Here is a 17,823-nt window from a genome sequence, read left to right on the forward strand (position 1 = left end):
TATCGAGCAACACCTTTGGCATCAGGCAAGACTCCAGCAGAGTTGTATTTGAACAGGAAGATTCGGATTAGACTTGACACACTTCTCCCTAACCCAAAGGCAAAACTTCCATCAAAATCAATTGCTCCTCTTCGCGTCCGCTCTCTTAAAGTGGGGGAGAGAGTTCAGGCAAGAGTTCACCTGGGAAATAAAGACATATGGCAGTTTGGTACAGTCAAGAGAAAATTAGGTCAATACCATTATATTGTTGAATTGGATTCTGGACGAAGTTTAAAACGACACATAAATCAATTGATTTCGACTCTTGTATCCAAGAAGAAAGTTACATTTACAACACACAACAAACAAGATAGTTCTGTTGTTCCAAGACGGATACCTATTATAGACTGTCAAGCACCACCACAAGAGATCCACCCAGAGTCTGAATCAAGTTCAAACAATCCAACAGAACTAGACGGTACTCTAAGGGAAGAAAATCTAGACAGACCTCAAGCCACAGAACAAAAAGAAAACAAATTAACTCGTCCTTCCAGACAGCGCAAGGTTCCGTCCTTTCTTAAGGACTTTGCTCTCCAGTGATTAAGTGGGGGAGAATGTTATGAACATATGAAGCAGTTGTTACCATAGCAACCAAAATGTTTATTATCAAATGCTGTTTACTATTCTATTCTGATCTTAAATATAACACAGTTACTTCTATTTCAACACTCTGTCTTTTTATATTCTAATATTTCCACTCGAAAGTCATCTCAATACAACTATTTTTTTTTTACAGAAAACACGTAACTTGAACCTGACCTATCGTCTGACGTATGGACCTTTATTAGATAGTTCATAGGGTACAACCAGAGGTTTTCAACATTAAGTACGATGGTGTACATTTAAGGATCACATTGTGAGATGTGGAAAGGCAATGGCGTTTTTTGAGGTTTGATTGGAGGAGCTTATGCCAACATTGTGTACAAAAGGTTAAGTTTAAACAATTTAATAAGTTCAATTTAAAGTTGATTTCCCAAATTTGGGGTTTTGTTTTATTACAGTAGGCTAATTTCCCACAAACTCATTAAGAATTTTTACACAAATTAATCAATTTTTTAGGTATCAGTATTGAGAATAAATAACATTGAGATAATTTTGGAATTATCTCTCTACTTTAACTCAAAGACCATTTACTACCACCAAAGCTCTAATCAACAACCAGATTAACAAAATCTTCTTTAGTTAACAGTTACGTTAAAGAATAACCTATAAATTTACCTGAAAAGCGCTGACATCTGTAGGAACTCGTCCAGAGCCTGTTTGGTCTTGAGTACCTCCGTCACTCTCTGTACAAGATTTGTGTTGCGGCGTTTCATATCCACAGGAGCCACATAGGAGTACACTCGCTTCACTTCTCCAGCTACAAACACAACAAGGTGTAACAAGATTGACATCAGTAGGAACTGGTCCGAAAACCTGTTTTAAACATCCAATATTAATACTGTAAAGAACCATGCTCAAAGATTTGAAGAGAATAGTATGTAATCTAAACTCATAAGGTATGTGGTCTTCATTAATCAAACCATGCATGCATCAGAACCTCCCTTTTAGCTCCATAACCATATTTAGCTTCTTAAGAAGAATGGTCAAGGAAGCCCACTCCTTTTTCGAATAAAGAAAAAAAAAATCTGCTGGTTTAAAAGAAAGTTGCAGGATTAGGCTATCTACAATTTTATAAATGACAATGACTAAGGATGAAAACAGCAAGGACACTAACCCATAACATCACGGTGGACTGGCTTACTTGATCGTACTCATACTTATTTATACTCATGAACAAAATTAAAATGAAGTTACACAATCCATCAAGAGACTTGTAATCCAAACCATCTGTTGGGAATAAAAGTTATTTTATATAAAAGTCTATTTATATAAAAACCAAAGCTCTATATTCTGATATACTAACACGGGGAAACCGAGATTGAATTTGTAAAGCTGGGAATTTGGAATAATTGCCAAAAGCCTATGCTTGCGCCTTCAACCATTAATAATCATAATAATGTTAGTTCTCTTTTATGATTGTCTTTAGGTAAAATGTGAGAGTGTATCACCTGTGATAGCAGTATGTAATCATAAACATTTCAGCAAACACAAGAGACGATCATGACGTTGCTGAGATCGCGGAAGACGATCATGCGATTTTGGTGATCACTCAAGCAATATATGGGCATTTACAGTTATAAAGGTTATAGTTTTCATTTTTTTGCTGCAATTTTACTTCATTTCCAGCTAATTCAAACAATTTGGTAAATCTGAACAAGATCTGGCCCCAATAGTTTGGATTAACGGGACTCTGGTGCACATATGAGATGTGAGTAACATAAGTGAGAGAGGTTACTCACTGGGTGATATTGGGTAGTTCTGTCCACTGCTGCTTGTGAAAGTAAGACTGTTGCTGGGAGGACGAGCCACAGAGTTGAGAGTGATAGAGAACCCGGGCGGGGGAGCGGGGACTGAGTCAAACCCAGGAGGAGCCGATGGCTTGTCTGTGAACAATCATTAGTCAGTTGCTACAAATTGGATAAATTCAGTAAATAAAAGTTGGTATGCATGTGGAAAACTAATTAAATCAAAGCTGTTATCAGGGAAAACAAAATTTAGAATCTACAAAACAATGAGACAAAGTACTTCTTTGGGTACCAAGAGCCACGGCAGTAAGTAAATCTAAACATAAAATGTTTTGTAAATAGCTCAAATAAACTAGTGAACGGTGTCAACACTGCAGAGGAGGAAACATCCATAGCAGCAACTATAAGCCATTTTGTAAAAATCTCTTGTCTACACTTGAAAACGTCCCCCAGGGGACAAAACATTGAGTGTTTTGGGTCTTCTATATTTACTGTACCACTATGGTGTATCTGAACTTTTCTATCAAGCCTGGCCAAGAACATTGCTAACAAAACTATCAAATTACAAAATTATTACCTTCATGGCTGAATCCTGGTGGCAACCTATTACTGTTTAACGTCGGGAAATCGTTACTGTTGATCGAACTTTCTGGCTGCGAATGACCATTCAAACTCTCGATAGTCAACTCTGTGCGCTTCTTCTCTTTGTTTTTTGGTTTTTCACTAGACTGCAAAGATTCATCTCCTTTATGCTTTTTCTTTTCACTGCTGTTATTCGTGTTGCTGACCTTACTCTTCACCTCGGGTTCCTTTTTACTTTTTGCCTTCTTCTTCTTCCCTTTCTTGCCGTTCACCTCACTGTCACTTGAAATGTTATCGTTGCCTTTGACGACTTTGGTCCAATCGTTTTCACTCTGGGCGGGGGTTACATCTTTCTTCTTTTTTCCATTCACTTCCTGAGAGAAACTACAGCTTGCATCGAACCTCGAGTTCAAACTGGGAAAGTCGTCCTCGATGTGGAATTTCTTTGGTTGAGGAGGCTTAGGAGGCGGTTGAGGCTGATTGGAGTTTTTATTTACCGTGAATTTCGCTTCAGGTTCACGACCGGATGACCATTGGGTCGAAGCTAAATTAGCAATGTGTGAAGGCACATTTCCTTTCAGAGCGGGAAAGTCGTTTTGTTCATAAGAGTCATCGTCAAACATCATTTTCTTCTCCTTGGCTTTCGGTTGATTCTCCTTGGCTTTCTGTTGATTCTCCTTGGCTTTTTGATAAGGCTGAACCTGAGGTTTCGTTTTCAAAGCAAACTTGGGTTCATCCCTCGTTTCTTTGGCTGTCCACTGAGATGTATTCTGAGCGGATGTTTTCATACTTAATGCTGGGAAATCGTTTGCCAACGCTGGAAATGGGTCCCTCGGCCGAGACAATGCCACCTGGAAAAGTTATCAAGTATATGTGTTAAATAAATTAAATCTGCAACTGTAGCCTATAATCAATCATTAATAAAATGGCAAAATCTTCTTGAAAGCTAAAATTATGCATAATTTTACGTTCAACATCATTAAGTTATTGAAAAAAAATCATCTTTCCAATATTTTTTTGTTTATAGAATTTTAAATTTGATATGCTACAAGTACATAGTACCTGTTGTACACAGGTACCTATAAAATGTACATGGTACATAAAAAAATATAAAAAAATAAACTGAAACATATTAACCTAAATGTAAAACAAGAGTGTTATTGTTACTATTATGTTACTATCATCAGAACCGACATAATTATAAATGTTAAGAACTATCTAGAGTGTTAACTTCAACATGGTGGTGTTTGTACTAATTAGTTACAGGAATATTCAATCTCACTTCAAGGTTGCATCCTCATTGTTAGAGAATTTGTATTGTAATCCTACATATTGAAAGCAAAGGAAGGGGGAAATTACTGATCATTGAAAAATTTAAAGAACAGTATGAATCTTGTCTAGTCTGGAACAAGAAAAAGTGCAAGTGTAAAATTTTCTCTTTGTTAAATGTTTCATAGAGATAATAAATGTTGGACTCATAGGAAACAGAAAAAAAGAACCTAGTAAATCCTCTATTAACTGTCACTTGAGGGTATTATGACTGTAAACTGAATCGATGGATGATATGAATTTCTTAATGAATCAGTACATTTTAAAATTACAACGGTTTTCGGAATAAATAACAGTGTACATAAGAATCACAATAGCATCAATTTTAGCCAGAATATAACTACAAACATGTATACTAATACTGTGACTAGTAAGAAACTACAACACAGCAAAAGTTTATGATACAAATAGCAAAAGTATGCATTTGTCAGGATGTCAGGTAACAGATAACGAAAATTAACAGTTTAATTTAAACTGAGAGTTTCATTCAATCAAGGCTCCACAAGTATTTTAATAACTAAAGAGGTCTCATGTTGTCCACGATTCAAATTTTAAAATACAATTGAGGTAAAAAAATGCTTACAGGTCGGTGGTTGACGTGTATAGACACATTGGGTTTGTTCCTCGTACGCTCTGCAGCGCTGCCGGTGGTATTGACTCGGAGACTGACTGAAGCTGCGCCATCAGGTCCCAGCGCCGGGAAGTCTTCCTCCCTAATAGCTAGGCCACCACCAGTGCGTATAGTGACTCCGGGCTTACGGAAGTGAACTCCTTGTAGTGATGAGGCACCGACGGACCCTCCTGTAATTTTAACTCGGGCTTAATTCATAATCCACAATTTTTATACTACATAGTTTAAATGCAACTTTTGAACTTACTTAAACTTTCAGCTCCAATGTCTGAAATATAGGATGCAAGACTAACATAACCAACATCAAAAAGTGTTGGTTATGTTAAGGCTTAAAGCTACATAGGTGAGATGTGATGCTACCTGCGACATGTTAATGCATTAGACAACTAGGTTTGATTTATGGCAAAAGGTGTTAACCGAAGACTACAAATATTGAGGATTTGGATCCCATCTTGATCAAGTTTGATACAACTCATGAGAGTTCCTGTCTGGTGAGAGAGGCACACCTTGAAACGATGGACAACTCAGGTGGAAAAATTGCATCTTTGTGAATGACACCTCAAATCTGGCATTTTGTTACTTTTTGCTCTTCCTTACAGTGTGCAACCTAACACTTAATTTAGAATAATCTAATCTTTTATGTTTAAGTGATGAGAAAAAAACATTGTTAGGCTATCATCAAATCACTTAATATGCCAAGGAGTGCCGGTCGGTTTACAAACTTATAAGCCTTACAGCTCAGACACATGAGGCCCCTTTTATACTCGCGTGCGTTCGACAGCCCTGTAAGTGCATTGAGTTAAATGGGTGCTTTTATACTCTGCGGCGGCCGCTCCCCGCTGCGGCTGGCTTGAAGCACGACGGCGCACCTAGGAGCCGCAGAAACAAGCGGCCTCTAAATGCATTGCGTTATAAAGGAGCTTTTATACTCAGTGGCGCTGTCAAATGCTGCCAAATGATTAAAACAAACTCAGCACAACACGGTACTGCATTGCCTCTGCCCATTTCACTTTCTGTTGCCTTTGTGGTAGGTGATTTTCTTTTTTTAGCATCAGTTTGCAAGTTTTGTGTATGTAAAATTACGGATAGTACTACGATTGAAGTAAATATAGAAATTCCTAAGTTGGTAGTCCTGATACCTCCACCAATGTCATGGCTGCCGCAAAAAAATGCGGTGCCTGCCGTCGAACGCAGCAGCGTACGGCCCGCCGCAAAGTGTAAAAGGAGCCTTAAAAGTTGCGAAAATCAAACAAAAGTTTACTCATTCGGAAACTGGTTTATTTAAGAAAGAAACTGCTTGGCTTGGAATATTCATTTGGAAACTGGTATTATCATTACCAAGATTGGTAAGCAACACGCAACTAGGCATATTTGAACCCAAATGTAAATGAATAAATATAAAATAAATCCCCAGTAGATCAATGATCAAGAACAGATGAGAGCACAGTTTTAAGCTATAAAAAACCATTAGGGATGGACGGGATTGAATTTTTAGTTCAGGACGGGACAAGATTTTTATTTTCTTCCAGATTTTTGGGACGGGACGGGATTTTTTCCTGTGCATAAAAAGAAAGTCTTGAGTATTGTAGTTACCAAAAAAGACAAACGAAATCAACTTTTACCGTTTGTGACACTACCTATAAAAACAAAAAAAAAATTTTTGGTTACAACAATTTACAGGTACCTATAGAAACATGTGACTCGCGGTCACGGGTTGATCGTCGTTATGACTCACGGAATCAGCGTGATCGTCGGTATGACTTGCGGTCACGGCACGATCGTTGTTATGACGCCGCGGTCACGGCGTGATCGTCGGAATGACTCCGCGGTCACGGCGTGATCGTCGGAATGACTCCGCGGTCACGGCGTGATCGGCGGAATGACTTCGCCTCCTGCGTTCGTGGAAAATCTCTTGCGATAGCGGCGTTATTGTCACTCGCGAAGCAGCAAAATCGCCGACGATCGGACCAAATCCCGTCCCAAAAAATTCCCGAATCAAATGTAATCCCGTCCCAAAAATCGGGAATATTTTTTCCCGAAAATTTCCTGAAGTTTCGGGACCCATCCATCCCTAAAAACCATCTTTTCTTAAATTTAACCCTTTTCACTACCAGGCGAGCACTAAGACCTCTCAGCTGACTCTCCATATGAATCGATTCAATACAAAATTTGTTCATAATCAACAAATTCTTACTGTCACACCAAGTCCACTCACCAAGGGAAGGGAAATCGTCGGTACTAGCTGTGTTGATCTTGGAGAAGCTTGGAGCGGACGTCGTCTGCTGTGAAGTGCGACAGTCTACAGCCACACCTCCCACGGCTCCTTCCTCCTCGTCACTGTGACTGTACAAAACACATTATACGTAAAATTGTGTTCACTACAACAGTCTTGATCATCCTACCTAACATGATGTGGAAAAGTTGGATCTACCGATCTGGGTACAACTCTACCATTCACTTTTCAGTTGGCAGCAATGGAGCAAAGAGATCACCAGCAACCCAATGAAACAAATAAATTATATTCTAAACTAGAACAGGTACCATAAACTAACTAATTCAACATCAAAGTACAAAGTAAACACCTATGAATTACATATTCATGTTATGCCAGGGCCAAATGCCCAATTTCTTTAAGTTTCGATTGCAAGATATACGTTATTTTTTTGTTATCTTAACCATGCAAGTAAAGGTTTGCATTTAAGTTTTCAAGATTTGATTTTTTAATGTTTTGGTTTCCGTTTTGAGATAAGCCTATGCTCACAGATATTGCTTAATTACAGGAGACAATCAAAACAAGTAAATAGTACATGTAAATATGTACAAATAAATTTAAATATTGTCAATCAATGTTAAAGTAATGAATCTCATTTTTACTCTAGATAACCAGTTGTCTGAAAACCAGCTATACGAACACCCCTAATCAGCAATTATGTTGAATAATCAACCGTTCTGTAATCATAACCCCTTATATTACCGACCTGTTCTGGTAGCGTGAGGATCTGCCCCCGCCCCTGCGGTGGTCTGTCTGTCTAGGTCTCGGCTTTAGTGTGAACGCCAGCTCTAGTGTTCTCGCCTGCTTGGCTGCTGCCTTGCTCATCTGTCGTCCATGTACTGACGCTCTGTGGGCTGTAACAAGGAGATACGTCAGAACTCATGAGACTCACAGCGGACGAAATAAAAAATACTCCTCTGTTCTGCAAATTTTCACTTGACTCAAAATCTCCTCGTTTGAAAGTTCTGTCAGTGACAGAAAAACATTAAAATTCTTTGTGTAGAGTGTAAACATTTATGTTTCTTGTGCCAGTTTGGACTTGTTTTTATTCTAATGAGCCTGCTATCATCAACATATCTAGGTGTAATACAGATAAGAACATGTAAAAAACTAAATAGATTACAATCTTTGAAATACTTAAGTTCTGTATAAGACATTAGAAGAACCTTCACGCAATAAAAACACAAAAAGATAAATATCAACTTTTAGCTTAGAACTTAATGAAGTAGTGGAAAAAATTGACATAGCCTCAGAGGAAGGCGAGAAACCTAAAAGTGACGAGAATTTTTCTGTGGAGGGGAGGGATAGTAAATGTACCTTGCCTAAAAGCATATACTGGTAAATTAAAACTAGAACTCTTTGTCCAACCAAGTGTTAGTTATGGTCACGCCTGACACCACCTGAGTCAGTGTACAACTTATTGGGTCCTAATTGAAAATCAATTTGGCTCTGAAAAACAGTGTTGACAGATTTTTTAGATAAACGTGCGAATGTGAAATCTTTCTTCCTGTTTACCAAGCTGACTGCGGAAATTACTTTTATTCTTCAAACTCAAAACGGACATGAAACAAAACCTTTTTCTACTATGAAAAAGAGGATAGCAGGCTTACCAGGATCATTAGGTTGATTAGCCGTGAAAAAAAATCTGTCTTCTTTAGTTGAAAATGCTACGGTGAAATATTCTTATGTTTTGTGTAGATACCTACCTATATAGTGTAAATTAGCATGACTCTTGTCTAAGTTCAGATTCATTACCATTCATGTACGCCTGATATCCTCGTTGTATTTAAATTTTAAAATAGCTTTGAATGAATGAAAGATTGTTTGAAGAAATTTATTTTGTGGTCGGTAAAGGAAATGTTGAAAATGATCAAAATTGGAAAAAAATGTTAAAAAATAAAGAGATAAAGACAAATAAGGATACTCAAGGGAGGTGAATAACAATCAAATTACCTTTCAAGTCAATCTCAGTCCGAAAAGCAGGGGTAAACTTCTCCTCGTAACATTCACCTTCTTCACACAGATAATGTTGATCTCGGAAATGGTTGCGCAGAACATCGTATGAGCTAATACAACAAATAAATGTTGAACTTAAATTTAATTTTAGTAAAAGTTATTACAATGCTCTTGTCATTTAGTTTTTTTTTTATTTTCCTTTTTTTTAATATTTGAAGAATTCTATTCAACAATTAGATACATTTGTATAATTACAGTTAAAGCTTCATTAGAATCTTGCTTGGCCAAGTTGATATAGATTATAGTAAATATTTACATACAGTTTTAAAATGTACAGAATCAGTATGGTTCTAAAAATTACTTAATTTTATAGTAAGATATCCCTATCAGCCAAATCATGTATTTTTTTGGTTTATTATATTTTAATAATAGAACTACTTGGTTGTTTATATAGCTCTTTTCATGCGATAAAATCAGATAAAAGAAAGTAGATAACTTGCGTTATCTTGCATCATTTCACTAACATGGAAACCATTTCAAACCATGTCCATGGATGATAAATACAACAGAACAAACTATTATTGGATTATGTTGGAGCATTTAATTGATTAGTCAGGTTTTTGAAAGAATGCTATCACCGTTGTCTAGAAAAATCTGGCTAGCTTTAAATACAACTGGGCACATTGAAATTTTGTAGTTCTAACAATGATATTAGGTGTTGGTCTACACATTACTACAAATGGACTAACAATGATATTCGGTTTAGGTCTACACATTATTACAAATGGACTAACAATGATATTTGGTTTAGCTCTACACATTATTACAAATGTTTGAGACACACGAACACAAAGCAACATAGTTTAACCTATGTACAGTACCAGTGAAGGTTGAGGGTACAATCATAGACTAAGCAACACAAGTAGACTCCTTATCCCATTGTAAATTTTGAAGCTTGTTTTTTGTGTCTAGTTCATGTACGTCCACACTGATCGCTGGGGTAGACAAAATTTTGTTTCTATTATTTTAGTGTTATTTTCATGATTTGTGCTTTACTATTTGGTTATATAAGTAGGAAGCCATTATTGTTTATGATTAAATCGTTTTATTTGGTTAAATGAGGTTTTAAATAACTGAAATAACAAGAAACAAATTGTAAACAAAACATAACCTCTACAGTTGGACGTACAGAAATAACAATGAAATTGGCTTCAGCTGTTCCATAAGGATGACAAATCTACTAAGGGAGTATGATTTATCTATGGTACAATGAAGTGAGATGCCTTGTGTGTAACTGACTAAGATCAGATGATTTTTTACTAAAAGCCCTATGATCAAGGGTAGATAGGACCTAATGATCTATTTCAATGATCCTTTGATACCTTTGAATTTGTCAGTAAAAACCATATTCCCATGTTAAATTTATAGGTAGTCAGTTTTAAAGTGAAAACAAATTAGGTTGAATTGTGGTACCGACGGAGTCCACTGATGTAAATTACCTACGGTAATGATTGCTGTTAAATTCAACCAATTAATCTTTTAAACCAACCTAAATCGAAAGGACAACATTATTGCAAGCCGTAGCATCTTTTATTTAAAATAAAAAATAGCAATGTACAAAAAAATAAAGGAGTCTTTAAACTTTGACAGTAGTGTACTCTGTTAGCGATTCATCTACTTTCATAAATAATATTAGTCTTCTGCTGGTCCAAGTGGATGGGATGTCTACTTCAGTTACTAAAAGTACAAGACTTACTCGTAGTATTGATGCAGTCCGTCCGCATCACAGAAGTGGCAGAAGAGATGGTCTCTCCGCAAATGTCTATATAACTCGTCGTTGTCATTGTATCTACAACACACAAGATGAAGATTAACGCTAAAATTGAACAGATTTAACTAAAAGATTAAAAAGAAACATAGCACAGTTTATACAATTACAGTACCGCTACCTTGATTTTCATATTTGAATTTTAACAATAAGATGGTAAATGTAAATTTATTTGTCTTAAATAAATAAATGAAGCAAATTTTGTTTTTAAACAAGAGGAAAATTTAAGTTTTACAAACTTAAGATTAAGTATGAATATTTAATAAAATTACATTACATTTGCCCAGTTAAGATTAACTTTCTTACATGGAATTTCAGGTTTCCAAAATTAGATAGTTAATTTAAAAACTATTATTAAATTATACATAGTTAAATTATTAAAATTAAACCTGACATAATGACAATTAAAAGTTTTTTATGAATGAAAATGAAATGAAAAAGTGCTTTATTAACACAAAAATAAACTGCATAAATACATATCAACTTATAACAAAACATAATCTTCTGCATAACAAGAAAAAATAAACTAAAATAGCACTTTACAGCAATGGTCATAAGACCATCTGCCAGGTTGACAACATTTTCAGACTAACGTTCTTTTAAATACAGTATGACTAAAACTGTGACACTATTTATAATGACCTATAATATATACATTGTTTTGCTGCTTGACTTATACTTTAAATTCTAAAACCAAATCCCACCTAACTTCCAAGCATCTCTTAGAAAATTTGCCAGCGAGCGCCAATATTTCCATTAAGGAAATCTATAAACTCTGAGCGAGTTAAAACAACTTTCAATAACCATTTATTTCTTATTTGTGCTCAAATTGGACAACGAGCAACAAAATTATAAGCGTCCTCATTCGCATTTAGATTGCATAAAGAACAGCTAAAATTAGCGTCTGTCATCCAAGGTTTGAAATTTAAGGAAATAGTCTCTGTCCGTCCTTTGAATATCCATCGTCTAACAATATCAGGAACGTTATCTATTAGATATCCTGATACCCATCATCTCCGAGGTCAAGATTCAGTGATTTTTTCCTTATCTTAAGAGTTAATTGTATTGGCAAGTGATCTAACCCAATGTACTCTATTATCTTAACCCTTTAGAGACCGATCCTATACTAGACCTATAGTATATGACACGCTGCATAGGACCGGGGTACTTTTAACAATTTCTGCAATGTTATAGAAGAATGCTATAACTTTTGAATATCAGCCCTCTTTAACATTTCTTGCATGCTATTCTTGTTTTTTTTTTAACTTTTTGTTTTAGCGAATTTCCCATATAGGGAATAAGCTATTACCGTAGTACTCATGGTAAGACCTGGACGCGGGACCGATTTTTTTTTTCCTTTTGAGGTCCCTAGAGGCCAAAAACACCATCCGTTCAAATTCATATATATATGTGTGTCCGTCAGCACGATAACTCAAGCAAAAATGATCCGATTTTGATGAAATTTGGTACAAACGTGTAAACCTACGTTTATTCGAACGAGTTCGCGATCCAGCATGATCGGACCATGTGAACGGGTGTTTACGGGGGGTTTTATGGGGTAAAAATAGGTTTTTCCCATTTTTGACCCAAAAAACTTAAAATTTTGCAATTTATTTCCAAACCATTTTGTAGAGCTTAAAAAAACAAATAATTTAGTATATTGAAGCGTTATTATGCGCCTAACGGTTACGGAGAAAATTACAAAAAATTGTAAATTTAAAATTCCCATGTTATTCTTATGGAGAACTAGCTGTAACCCGCGGGCTTTGCCCCGTTTAACTTCTTAATTTTCAAGATGATCTCGTTCGCATGGCTCAATCACGTCCTGGTTGAAGTTCGTTCGCTAAAACCTAAGTACTTGTTAAACTAATTCTATTTAAATCCGGAATAAATGTTATATTTTTAAGTAGACATTTCAGTGTAAATCCAATCAGTCAAATGGAAATTCGCTTAGTCTGCAGGTTTGCTGCGGCGGGGGTATTTTTAGATTTTTTTAGACTATCGTTGATTTAAACTGCCAATATATCTGAAGTTTGTCTTTTTAGCAAAAAATGCACATTCTGAAACATTGGAAGTTTGTCTCCTAAGGGTTAAAATCACTAACTATTTGTAAACAATGAATTGAAACTAGTGCTTAGTCTTTCACTGACGCTCCCAATTTACTTATGAAAGTAAGATCGTCCTTAGAATACCTCTTGTTCTTCCATTTTATAAAGTTTTTTTATACAGCGTATATTCTGTAAAGAATTAAGTCAGACATTAGCACTTCACTACGGCCAGCGAATTATAAAAAAAATGTTTAACCGTCCATAGATGAAAATTGTTAAAAAACTGCCTCAATAAAACAAACCTTCGATCGCAGAATTCGCAGAGAGGATGGCCACGATGAGAGCGATCGTCTGCGTCACCCTGTCTCCGGTGAAGAGCCAAGTCTCGCCTTGAGTAGCATTTGCGTTCTCGTGTTAAAATCTGGTAAAATGTTATAAGTAATCATGATAAAAAGCTTACTTTTTAAGGTAACAAAACTATTCAAGCATGCACTAGTTCAGCAAAAAAGAGGCAAGTGATATATTAGTTGACTAGCAGAGTACCCGTACTTCGTACGGGGTTGGCATATAAGTATAAAATGCTTATTGCATTGTTATGGGAGAGGTACCGGACACCGGTATAAGAAAATTTGGTTCTTTTAATTCATACGGTAGGCCTATGCTATAGTATAGCACACTACCATAGCCATAATGTTCTACTGTACCTAACCCATAGAAAAAGCAAAGTTCTCATTGTGTACCACAGCTTTTTGATGCTAGTTGGTTCAAATTAGCTGTTGTCATAAATGCAAAAAAAAAACAATAGTGCTGCACCCTGTTGGTAAGCCTTATAACTTTTTAATGCTATTTATTATCATAGAACCAACTTGTGCAGTTGAAACAGCTGACAAAATTCTTTTATCTATATATAAAATAAAATAGGCAGGCACGATTTTTGTCGGCAGAACTCCTCCGTGGTTCCTCAACCAATTTTGTTAGTTTAGGGCTCATTGGAAAGATCTCGTTGAGTAGATGTCATATAAGGTCTTACATGTTGAAAAAGTTCCCTGGGCTCTGCCCTAGTGGCTTTAAAGTTCCAATGTTTACCTTTTTTGTTTACATAGGTTCAAGCTATTTCTTTTAACAGCTGGTAATATTTGTATATGTTTATGTTGTAATAAAAATAGATTATATTTCTGAGATTACAATGGCTTAAGTTTGTTTTTTATTGTTTTTCAAAGCACACCTGCTCCGGTGCTCCCATGTTTGATCTTAGAACCATCAGTAGGCCTATAGCATTACACAAATTACCCATCCTGGGCCAGATGATATTTGTTGGCCTGATGATTCAATAGGATCATTTCACAAGCGAGAAGTCATCACATGGATGGTAAATTGAGCTGACAAACCAACTGGATGGTGGTACGATGATCTTAAAATATTTAGTGATTCCTACATATACTGTGGACTGCTAATCAAGTAAAATTATCTTGCTAATATTGATAGGTAGGCCTAGTCTAAAATATTCACTAAATTATAGTTTATCCAATTTCCTAAAATTGTAAGGTACCAAATTATAAGGGGGGTAAAAACGTACTACGAATAAATTAACATCAGAACTTACCCGATTTTTAACCACAATAGCCTACTCCGAGGCCTATGTGTTGGCCATAGCTTGGGCTATGGGCCAAAGAACGTAGGCCTATTTTTATTCACAGTGAAGTACTCAAACACATCCACAACTACATATTTATTCATAATAGCACTTCGTTTCACATAATAAAGTTAAACCGGCCGATTTTACAGGTATTTAACGCCGACAACGACCTAACCCCAAACTGGTGTTTATTTGTTGACAGATCAGCTGTTGTCTAGTAGTACTTGAGTTCGCCGCTTGAGCGCGTAAGCCTCGAGCGGGCAGGAACGAAGGATTTTACTCCAAGACAGGATTATTCGTTCACACGCCGTCTACGAAGTAACATCGTCGTTACAAGACTACGCCTTCCCGCCGACCGGCGATATTACGAAGGTTAGCTATTCTAATAGTTAGACCATTTCTACGTTTTAATTTATTCTCGTTTAACGCACGCATTCTCATTTTACGACTATTCTCGTTTCAGAACTCGATCTTAAACCTCGAAATTCTAATAACTTCGTTTTCGCCGACCAGCATAAAACCCGCCAGTTCCTGCCTGCCAGTGACTAGCGGAGGATTATCTTACGTTTGGTTTTGAATCAATTGGCTACGAAATTACGTTTATTCCGTTCGTTTTAACGATTAATTATTATTTAGAATTCAACGTTTTAATACCCCGAGACTTGTCGTTTGAGTTCTAAACCCCGTCTTTGGCGGGTGAAAGAATCTAGTCTTGGGAGCAGGCTGAGTTGAATAATCAGCTACGAAAATTAATGGTATTAAATTTATTTTAAACCTATCACAATAAATTATCCGTTCATTAATATTAATTAGGCCTCGACGACTCTGTAGGAATTATTTTACCTTACATTCGATATTAGATCGATTACCAACGTCTTAAACTAATTAGTCTCATTTTAATACGAGTATTTAAATCACATTGGCTAAGATTGAATACTCGTCGGCCCTACAGAGTCATTCTAAAAGTTAGGCAAAATTTAACAAAACACTTTAACGAAGGTAAGGATGATATATAGCTTCAACTGAGCGTCTGCAGGATTTCCTGAACGTTTCCTGAGCTCTGAGTCTTCGATTAAATTTTAATAAATTGATCAGTCAAAGCCGTGACAACTTCGTATCGACCCCTGGATTTTTCTCGGCTCCTTCTGAGCACTCCGGGGAAGAAATTTGAGTGTGGCTGGTTCTAGGGGTAGGCCTAGCCTGACTTAGGTGAATACCAGATTATTCCCCCCCTAGAATTTTGCGTCACATCTCTGGCGCCCGAACAGGGACTGAGCTTCCTCGGTCTCACGTCCTAGTACCGTCATTTTGTAGAATTTTGCGTCACATCTCTGGCGCCCGAACATTTGGACTCGAAAACACGGTTTTGACTTTGAAATTTAGACGAAATGACGAGCTAAACGAAATTTACGACGACTTCGACTACTACGACGACCATTACTCGACCCGATACGTTATCGATTAGCCACGTAGCGATAGACACGGTGGAAATTCAAACGTTGACGTCTACAACTACGATGAAATTTCCGAAGTAACGCCTGCGACGATGGAGAGCTTACCGAGATCGCCGATATACAACCCGCGCGTCGGTTGGATCCACACTTTGAGCAGACAATAATAGCTGAGATGACAAAGTATCTGCTGGGAACTGGGAGTAGCGTCGCCGAGCTTCGCAAACGCTTTTACGAGTCTTGGAGAAACCCGTTGGGAAGCATCGGTCAGCCGATGAACCCGACGGTGATTACGATATCGTGGACTACCGCTTATGCGGCCCATGATATCCGAATTCGACCGCAGTTTCTGGAATGCAAGATACCGCTTTTTGACGACGATTAGGGGTAGTCGGCGTTGACTGAGCAGACGCTGTGGCTCAGGGCAAACGAAAATCCTGTAACGCAATCTATCGTAAAGGATGCTTTCCCGAGGCAACCCGTGGCAAACGATGGCCAAACGGGCCTGGCCACGGTGAGTCGCCTCACATCGGAGGTGGCCGACGTGCCTCGTGAACGTCCCAACGAACGAATTCGCCGAGACCGGAAAGGCGACGCATCGAGGCTAACCGCGACGAATGACGGCCAATCGGGCCTTATCGCGGTGAGTCACCTCACATCGGAGGTGGCCGACGTGCCTCGTGGTCGACGCCCGACCCGACGTAGGAATTTTTTGAAACCGAAGAGCCGATCGAACAACGCAACGAACTCCGACGCACGCCCCGACGGAGCTGGTGATATCCCTCCCGTTGGTTGATATGATACGAACGATTACGACTAAACGACGACTTCTACAGGCAGGTTCTTCGAGACCATTCTGACCCCGTCCGAACCCCTACGTTTAAGATATTTTTTTCTTTTTTTGCTGAAGTTGGTAAGGGGTGTAAGGTACCAAATTATAAGGGGGGTAAAAACGTACTACGAATAAATTAACATCAGAACTTACCCGATTTTTAACCACAATAGCCTACTCCGAGGCCTATGTGTTGGCCATAGCTTGCTTGGGCTATGGGCCAAAGAACGTAGGCCTATTTTTATTCACAGTGAAGTACACAAACACATCCACAACTACATATTTATTCATAATAGCACTTCGTTTCACATAATAAAGTTAAACCGACCGATTTTACAGACATTTAACGCCGCCGACGACATAACCCCAAACTGGTGTTTATTTGTTGACAGACGACAGACGAAACTAGACCAGCTCAACAAGTGAATTCGATCAGCTGTTATCTAGTAGTACTAAAGTTCGCCGCTTGAGCGCGTAAGCCTCGAGCGGGCAGGAACGAAGGATTTTACTCAAAGACAGGTTTATTCGTTCGTACGCCGTCTTGAAAGTAACTTCGTTGTTACATCCACGCTCGCACGATAATCGACACTACTGTACGATTTTGTTACGAAGGTTAGCTAGCATATTTAGTTAGGACCTTTTCACGTTTTACGTTATTTTCTTTTCACTCAATTCTTAATCTATTATTCGTATTCGCTGTATTAAAGTCCAGATTCGAATGGTATAAATTTAATAACTTTAACTTGAGTCTTGACCCGCCAGTTCCTGCTTGCCAGTGACTAGCAGTGGCCGTAAGTGTTGCATTCGTTTAATTTAATTTGTTATTAAATCTATCGTTTATTTGTTTTGCCGTTCAGATTTTATTCCCGTT

General features: G+C 37.5%; 1 protein-coding gene across 1 annotated transcript in view; it reads right to left on the reverse strand.

The window, feature by feature from the left end:
• The window catches only part of LOC129005002 (E3 ubiquitin-protein ligase ZNF598-like), a 30,866-nt gene that overhangs the window by 10,153 nt on the left and 2,890 nt on the right, over positions 1-17,823 (reverse strand). Inside the window, exons 3-11 of the mRNA XM_054433749.1 lie at positions 13,336-13,454; positions 10,914-11,006; positions 9,155-9,267; positions 7,908-8,055; positions 7,145-7,272; positions 4,882-5,099; positions 2,965-3,820; positions 2,382-2,525; positions 1,258-1,399 (exon numbers count right to left, since the gene is read on the reverse strand). Coding sequence (XP_054289724.1) covers positions 1,258-1,399; positions 2,382-2,525; positions 2,965-3,820; positions 4,882-5,099; positions 7,145-7,272; positions 7,908-8,055; positions 9,155-9,267; positions 10,914-11,006; positions 13,336-13,454 — 1,961 coding nt within the window. The remainder of the gene's footprint in view (positions 1-1,257; positions 1,400-2,381; positions 2,526-2,964; positions 3,821-4,881; positions 5,100-7,144; positions 7,273-7,907; positions 8,056-9,154; positions 9,268-10,913; positions 11,007-13,335; positions 13,455-17,823) is intronic.

This window comes from Macrosteles quadrilineatus, unplaced genomic scaffold (assembly GCF_028750875.1).
Source record: "Macrosteles quadrilineatus isolate MER2022 unplaced genomic scaffold, UCM_ALF_1.0 Scaffold_14__1_contigs__length_3811126, whole genome shotgun sequence".
NCBI lineage: Eukaryota > Metazoa > Arthropoda > Insecta > Hemiptera > Cicadellidae > Macrosteles > Macrosteles quadrilineatus.